This window comes from Piliocolobus tephrosceles, chromosome 2 (genome assembly GCF_002776525.5).
Source record: "Piliocolobus tephrosceles isolate RC106 chromosome 2, ASM277652v3, whole genome shotgun sequence".
Lineage (NCBI taxonomy): Eukaryota > Metazoa > Chordata > Mammalia > Primates > Cercopithecidae > Piliocolobus > Piliocolobus tephrosceles.
Window position 1 is genome coordinate 84,130,859 of NC_045435.1, and position 7,712 is coordinate 84,138,570.

General features: G+C 57.1%; 1 protein-coding gene across 2 annotated transcripts in view; it reads left to right on the forward strand.

The window, feature by feature from the left end:
- The window catches only part of SEMA3G (semaphorin 3G), an 11,832-nt gene extending 4,649 nt beyond the window's left edge, over positions 1–7,183 (forward strand). The window contains exons 11-16 of one of the 2 annotated variants that reach the window (XM_023195558.3): positions 156–387; positions 483–574; positions 1,283–1,324; positions 2,043–2,271; positions 2,573–2,712; positions 4,147–7,183. In XM_023195558.3, the coding sequence (XP_023051326.2) occupies positions 156–387; positions 483–574; positions 1,283–1,324; positions 2,043–2,271; positions 2,573–2,712; positions 4,147–4,617 (1,206 nt within the window). In that variant the 3' untranslated portion in view covers positions 4,618–7,183. The remainder of the gene's footprint in view (positions 1–155; positions 388–482; positions 575–1,282; positions 1,325–2,042; positions 2,272–2,572; positions 2,713–4,146) is intronic. The other variant, XM_023195559.3, reaches the window with a different exon arrangement.
- Positions 7,184–7,712: the final 529 nt, after the last annotated feature.

A 7,712-nucleotide genomic window follows, 5' to 3' on the forward strand; every position in this document is an offset into this window, starting at 1 on the left:
GGGGGGGGGGGGGGGGGGGGGGGGGGGGGGGGGGGGAGAGGAGAGCCCTCCTGCAATGAGAGAGGTTGCCCTGGTTGGGGTGGAAACAGACTGGTGGTGGGGGTGTGTGTGCCGTCTCAGGATACCTCAGGCCCTCCCTTCCCTGCTGCCCACAGTGCCCCAGCAAGATGACTGCGCAGCCAGGGCGGCCTTTTGGCAGCACCAAGGACTACCCAGATGAGGTGCTGCAGTTTGCCCGCGCCCACCCCCTCATGTTCTGGCCTGTGCGGCCTCAGCATGGCCGCCCTGTCCTTGTCAAGACCCACCTGGCCCAGCAGCTGCACCAGATCGTGGTGGACCGCGTGGAGGCAGAGGATGGGACCTATGATGTCATCTTCCTGGGGACTGGTAGGACAGCTGAGCAAGAGTGGCCAGGCTGGAGAGGGGTGTGGGGTCCCTGGCTGTCCCCTCCTGTCCCGCTGACCCCTCCTCCCTGGCCCCAGACTCAGGCTCCGTGCTCAAAGTCATCGCCCTCCAGGCAGGGGGCTCAGCTGAACCCGAGGAAGTGGTTCTGGAGGAGCTCCAGGTGTTTAAGGTAAGCAAGGGGCTGATGGAAGGGTCCCTCCAAGCCCATCTTTGGGTCTGAGCCTAGCTACAGGGATGCAGGAGCAAGCCCAGTAGGGAGCCAGCCTGTCTTTACTGAATTTGCAGCTGGCAGGATGCTGAGGAGAGGGTGCAGAAAGAGATGCCCCTGCCACCTCTGCTGTGGCAGAGGCCTTGCAGCCACTTATGAATGACTGGAGGCCCAGAGCTACAGCCTGTGAGCTGAAAGTGCCTGGGGTGCTGGGAGGGATGGTCAAGGGGAGCAACCCTTAGCAAAACCCTGTTGGGCTCGCGTTGCAAGGAGGAGATGGTTGAGACCCCAAGGCTCCTAGATGTTCTCTTGGCCCCTCTAGAGACTCAGGAAGGGGATCGTCTGTGTTTGGGGGCCTGTTGTACCTCCTGGACCTGAGCTGGGTAATTTAGGACAGCTGCCTCACTGCTGGGGAACAAGTGGAGAGAGGGGACACTCTAGCTCTGTGCTTTCAGCCAAGCCTCCTGCTTGGAGGCCAGCCATGACCAGGGGGCCTTTCGTGTAACCCATTGTCTGGGAAAGACTGTGCAGCCTTAGCTGCCAAGGACTGCAAGACCCAGCCTGGGAGCTAGGTGGTTCCCACCCCAGGGTTGGAGGAGACTGAAAGCGGGGGTGCAGTGACAGGTCCTGGTCCACCCCACCCACGCTGAGACCCTTCTCCTTCCCCAGGTGCCAACACCTATCACTGAAATGGAGATCTCTGTCAAAAGGGTAAGAGCAGCTGCCACCCTCCTCTTGGACCCCTCTTCTGTCCCTGCTCCACAGCCTCCTCCTCTGCCCCTGCTCCGTAGCCTCCTCAAGCTCCACTGTAGTCTGGGGAAAGCTGTGCTGAGGCAGGCCTGATTAGCCCCTGCAACAAGTGGCCAGTGGGCATTGGAAGCACCGAGTAAGTGGGGCCGTGTCCAGATAAGGGGATAGCCACAAAGCCCAGTTCCTAAGGGAGGCAAAAGTGTACCTGAAAACAAAATCCAGATGTTAAGTCCAACAAGGCCACTTTTTAGAGGCCTACTATATTTGCCAAGTGGCAAAACCCATCTCCCCATATTTATCTGCTTCAGTGTATCTTTGTGCAAATCCTAACTTTTGTGCAAGGATTGCTTAAAGCAAGGTGCACCTCTAAAGTCAGGGACAAGTCAGGATAAAGGCCCCTGGGATAGAGGGCGAAGGTCAGCAGCTGGGAGGGCCTGGAGAAGTCCCTTACAGAAAACATCTCAGGTCTTGGTTCTCCTCCATCTCTTCTGTATCCTGGCACAGAATCTGGTACGCAGCAGGTGGGTGATAAACACTTTTTATTTTTTGAATGAATCCAAGAGGTTCTGGAAGATTTCCTGCAAGTGGCAGGGGTCTCAGGAAGCCAAGGGGCTGAGAGCCTGGCTGCGTGTGGGCGAAGCCCGGGCTCACCTCAGGCTCTACTTCTGTCCCTCCTCAGCAAATGCTGTATGTGGGCTCTCGGCTGGGTGTGGCCCAGCTGCGGCTGCACCAGTGTGAGACTTACGGCACTGCCTGTGCAGAGTGCTGCCTAGCCCGGGACCCATATTGTGCCTGGGACGGTGCCTCCTGTACCCACTACCGCCCCAGCCTCGGCAAGCGCCGGTTCCGCCGGCAGGACATCTGGCATGGCAACCCTGTCCTGCAGTGCCTGGGCCAGAGCCAGGAAGGTGAGTGGTGGCAGGTGGGAGGGCCCAGGTTGGGCTGGAACTCACCCCTGTGGCTCGGCTCCACCCCTGCAAAGTGTGTTCTCAGAATGGTCTTGTCATGACGGATAGTCCTGTTTCCCTCTCTGTGTAGCTCCTGCTAGTGCATGGAAGCAGGGCCTTTGGAACAGTGGCTGGCTTGGGGATCCATGGATGCCTAAGTTCTTGTCATACTAGTGGGGCTTCTGAGCTGTGGTGTCAGGTGGTGGCACTGGGATCTGGGTCCCATAGTTCCCAAGCTGAGCCAACCTCTGCCTCTCTCCAGAGGAGGCAGTGGGACTTGTGGCGGCTACCACGGTCTATGGCACGGAGCACAACAGCACCTTCCTGGAGTGCCTGCCCAAGTCTCCCCAGGCTGCTGTCCACTGGCTCTTGCAGAGGCCAGGGGATGAGGGGCCTGACCAGGTGAGTGAGGAGACCCCTGCCTCCAGCCTCCATGTCCTGAGGTCACCTCCCATCCTGAACCCCAAGACCTGAGCCCTAGAAAGGGGTTCTGGGGAGAACCTGCCAAGATCAACCTAAGAAAAGTATGTATTAGGCTCCTGGGGTGCCTAGATGGAGGTGCCCTATGTCTGCCTTCTGGGAATGCCCAGGCCAGATGTGGCTGGAACTCCCCCAGTCAGGCGGGTGCGTGATGGAAGAGAGGGAAGAGGGTCTGGGCTGGCCAGTAAGTCTTCCATGTTTACACACATGGCTCATCTTTGAAGGTTTCTCTTCTCCGGGGGTTCTTGGTTCTCTTCTGCCCCAGGCAGGGGAGGGGGCTGTGCCCTGGGCCCAGGACTAGGCTTCAGAACCTCCCTATGCTACACACACACAACAGAAGAGAACCTTCTGGGTCCCTAACCACTGGTCCTTGCCCTCCACCTTCAAAGCCTGGCCCCACACTTCCTCCCTGGAGTCCAGCTGTCTGCTCAGGCCCTCTCCTCCCCCATCCGGAAAGGTCTGTCAATCCCAGGGATGGCTTAAGTCTGGGGCCTGAGGATGGGCATTGGCTGGGGCAGGGAAGGGGAGGGGCAGGAGTGGATTGATTACAGGAGGAGCTCTCCCTCCAGCCTGGGAACTGGGGGAGGCCAGCCTTGGGCCAGCTGTTGGGCTGGGCACTGAGAAGATTCCCCAGGGGAGGAGGGGAGCAACAAGATGGTGTTTCACAACACTAGCTAACGGCCCAAGCAATCCACCCTCAACACACAGATGTGCAGACTAAAGCCCACACAGGGTCCAGGCCAGAGGCCAGCTGGGATCAGAACGGCACTCCCGCTTCCCACGCTGTGATGGGCGCTCAGCCCACCCTGGGCTGGGGCTGTCAGCTCGCACCATCGGGGGAGTGAACAGTTCAGACCAGGATGGGAAGGCCGCGTGTGTGTGTCTGTGTGTGTGTGTGCGCGCGCGCGTGCATGTGCATGTGTGCAGCATAGGGAGGTTCTGAAGCCTAGTCCTGGGCCCAGGGGCACAGCCCCTCCCTTGAGAAAAGCCTGTAGATGGGATGGTACCTCCAGAAGGGCTAAGGGGATAACATCTTAGCCCCTCTGTTCCTTGGGAATGTGTGCCAGGGCCCTCTGAGGCCAAGATTGGTGTCCTCTGACTAAGGGAGAAACCAGCCAGTAAAATCCTTGAGAAGGCTCCTTCCTGGGCTATGGGAAGGTGAGGCCCCACCTGAATTAGCTTGTGGTCTAGAGGAGGCCCACACTGCCAAGCTGCTGGTCCTCTCCTGGGAAGGGGAGAACAGGGCAAGAAGTGGCCAGGCACTGGGCCCCAAGGATGGCAGAAAAGCTGGGGCAGAGAAGTTGATGGTACACTCCCAACTGGCACCCCACTCACGCCCTCCCACCCGCCTGGCAGGTGAAGATGGACGAGCGAGTCTTGCACACGGAGCGAGGGCTGCTGTTCCGCAGGCTCAGCCGTTTCGATGCGGGCACATACACCTGCACCACTCTGGAGCATGGCTTTTCCCAGACTGTGGTCCGCCTGGCTCTGGTGGTGATTGTGGCCTCACAGTTGGACAACGTGTTCCCTCCGGAGCGAAAGCCAGAGGAGCCCCCAGCCCAGGGAGGCCTGGCTTCCACCCGACCCAAGGCCTGGTACAAGGACATCCTGCAGCTCATCGGCTTTGCCAACCTGCCCCGGGTGGATGAGTACTGTGAGCGCGTGTGGTGCAGGGGCACCATGGAATGCTCAGGCTCCTTCCGGAGCCGGAGCCGGGGCAAGCAGGCCAAGGGTAAGAGCTGGGCAGGGCTGGAGCTAGGCAAGAAGATGAAGAGCCGGGTGCATGCTGAGCACAATCGGACGCCCCGGGAGGTGGAGGCCACGTAGAAGCGGGCAGAGGAGGGGTGGTCAGGATGGGCTAGGGGAGCCCACTAGCAGCCCCCAGCATCTCCCACCCACCTGGCTAGGGCAGAGGGGGTCAGGACGTCTGTTTGCCTCTTAGAGACGGGTGTCTCTGCCCCCACACTGCTACTGGGCCACCTACAGAAAAGACTGGGGTCTGATGGAGGGGCCGGGTGCTTGAGGCCTGTTCCCTGCCCCTCTCTGTGGTCTCAGACCCGGCTGGAGCCAGCACCCTCTGGCCGCTGGCAGCCCCAAGGGATCTGCCATTTGTTCTCAGAGATGGCCCGGCTTCCGGAGCACATTTCCGGGTGTGCCCAGAGGCAAGAGGGTTGGGTGGTTCTTTCCCAGCCTACAGAACAATGGCCATTCTGAGTGACCCTCAGAGTGGGTGTGTGGGTGGGTCTAGGGGGTGTCCCGGTAGCAGGCTCTCAGGGAGCCAGAGGAGGGTGGAAATGGCCTCTAAGCTAACATTCCATAAGAAGAGCCTACCTGACCGACGTGGGGAGGGAACATGGAGGTGTTAGGAAGGTGGAGCAACAATGCACCTCCCCTCCTGTCGTGCCATGATATCTTGGTGGCTCTCTGCCACTGCCCACCACCTCTTCTCCATCTGAGAATCACAGAGAGGCATAGATAATCTAGAGGCATGGACTGCTAGAGTCCCCAGGGATCTGGGTTGGTCAGGGCTCAGGCTTCACTTTGTAAACCAGGTGGGGGCATCTCACAGCCTGACTTCCTTTCCCCAGGCCAGGGTTGCTGGGATACCTACCCCTCCTGAGAGGACCCCTTCCCCACTGTCAGGCTCTCTACGCCCATGAGCCGGGAGGGGTGGGTTCTGGGGGATTGTTGTCCCTTGTGTCTGTGGACTAGAGATAGGGCAGGGGAGCTGGGGAAGGGTGCGGGCGGGAAGAGTGGGCTGTCTTTCCCAGGGTGATGTAAGCATGCCGCAGCCCTGGAGGCTGGGGATGTGGAGGCTCTGTGAGCCCTGCAGTCCTCAGAATCAGGGCCAGGGAGGCAGAAGATTGAGAGGATATGGAGATGGACATAGGGCAGGAGACCCTTAGGATAGACTGTGGGACCCAGGCAGGAACAGGTGTCCACGAGGACTCAGGATGGCATCAGTTAGCTCAGAAGCCACCTGTAAGACCCAGTGTTTCCATCTCTGGAATCTCTGTTTTATGCTAAATGGATTTAGGAAGACTGCTTTTCTTTTAAGGGGGAAACAAGGTAGAGAAAAAAACGAAGTGTAAGTCCTGCTGATTCTTGGGGGTAAAGATCGGATGGCAAGGACGCATTCTGCCTGGGCACGTAGCGGAGGTGTTTTTGCCATCAGCAGTTTCTCAGGCTGGGGAGCACAGAGGGGAGGAGGAGGACTAAATGAAAAGTTGTTCCCAGCCTGCACATGAACACATTCATGACGCACAAAACTGACTGGCAAGAGATATAAGACCACCGGGTTTGAGATTCCCTCCATTAAAACAACCAAGACAAAGAAAGGAGGGGAAAAAAAAGATAAAAAGCAAGATAGGGTTCCCTGCCCCACTGAAACTCAAACCCAGACTGCCTTGGGTTTTATCTTTTCCCTACCCCTGGCACCTCCAGAGAACTGGGACCTGAAACACCCCCTCCTGTCTCCCCTTTGACCATGTAGTAAATGAACCAGAAGCAGAGATTAACCTATCAACGCCCTGAGAAGCCTTCCAGCCTGCAGTGCTATCTGCTGGGGGGTCAGCTGGTCAAAGCAGAGGAGGAAAGGAGGAAAGGATAGGGGCTGAAGAGCAGAAGGGAGGGGAGACAGAGGGGATTAAAGAGGGGAGGAGAGAGTGCGGAGCTCCAAGAAAGGGTGTCAGAGCTGCAGCCAGCTCTGCCCTCTACCCTAGGGAGGCCAGAAAGAAACAAACAGCCCTCTGGGCCTTTAGGCTGGACTCTGGCTTGGCAGGCTCCAGGCAGGGTTCTCTGGGAAGTTACTCTAGAAAATGAAGGGAGGAGGAGCACAAGGTCCTCAGCAACGAACACCTGCACTTGGAAAAAGTGGACAGCTTCTGCCAACTGCAACCCACCCATGGTACTGTATGCTACTAACTCCTGGAAACGCCCTGTATGTGCAAGTTCTATTTTTGTATTTGTATGTTGAGATGGGCTTTGTGGTTTCCCTGTTCTCAGAGCATATTTCTTGTAATTACTATTGTCATGACTGCCCCTGAGCTCTGGTGAGAAAAGCCGAATTTACAAGGAAAGAGATGAAGTTAATATTTGCATCATGTAATTATATCATTACTGTGTATCTGTGTATTGTACTAAATGGACTGATGCCACGCACATGAGCTGAAAATGAAGAGCCCTGCCATCCATTGCATGAGAAAGAAGGTCACCCTGAGTGACCTCTGTTTCATGATTTCCCAAACAGGTTTTAGAGCTGGAAAAGGACTTAAAGAAAGAGACTGGGTGGTGCTTTCTAGAAAGGAGGAAGATGGGTATCAGGGGAAGGAAGGAGTTAGAGGGCTTTGTCTATGAAGCCGAGATTGCTCATTAAATGAGGAACATCCTGGCCTGTGGGCTTGTAAGACTGACCTTCTTGGGACTTCAGGAGGATCTTGAACCAAAAGAGGAAAAAAAACATTGGCAAAGGGCAGCTGGGCACGTAGGCAGCTCTGCTCCTTTTTCATAATAACACTTGACATTTGACACAGTGACACTTGGCATGGTTCCTGCCTTCATCCCAAGCCACATACCAATGGATATTAAGTCCTCATGGCTGGGGGACTGGGGCTGTGCTGTGGGGGCTGTGGTTTCTAGAAAGGAGGGGAGGCCCCAAACATCTGACCTATTGGGCACACTGCAGGAGGTCCGTCTGGGCATGGCTCCCACTCCTCAGTGACATCAACACCCCAGCCCGAAGAGCAGACTCCACTGCTGCTGGAGGAAGATTGAAGGGTCATAACCCTACCTTCCCAGGAAGACTTCCCTGGGCCTCTTGCTTGAGCAGGTCCCTCAATCCATGCTGTAGACTAGGGGTCTTAACAGGTCAGGCATAAGTCTCATCTTGCAGCCCGGGCCCTGGAGCTGGCCTTTCCTTTTGT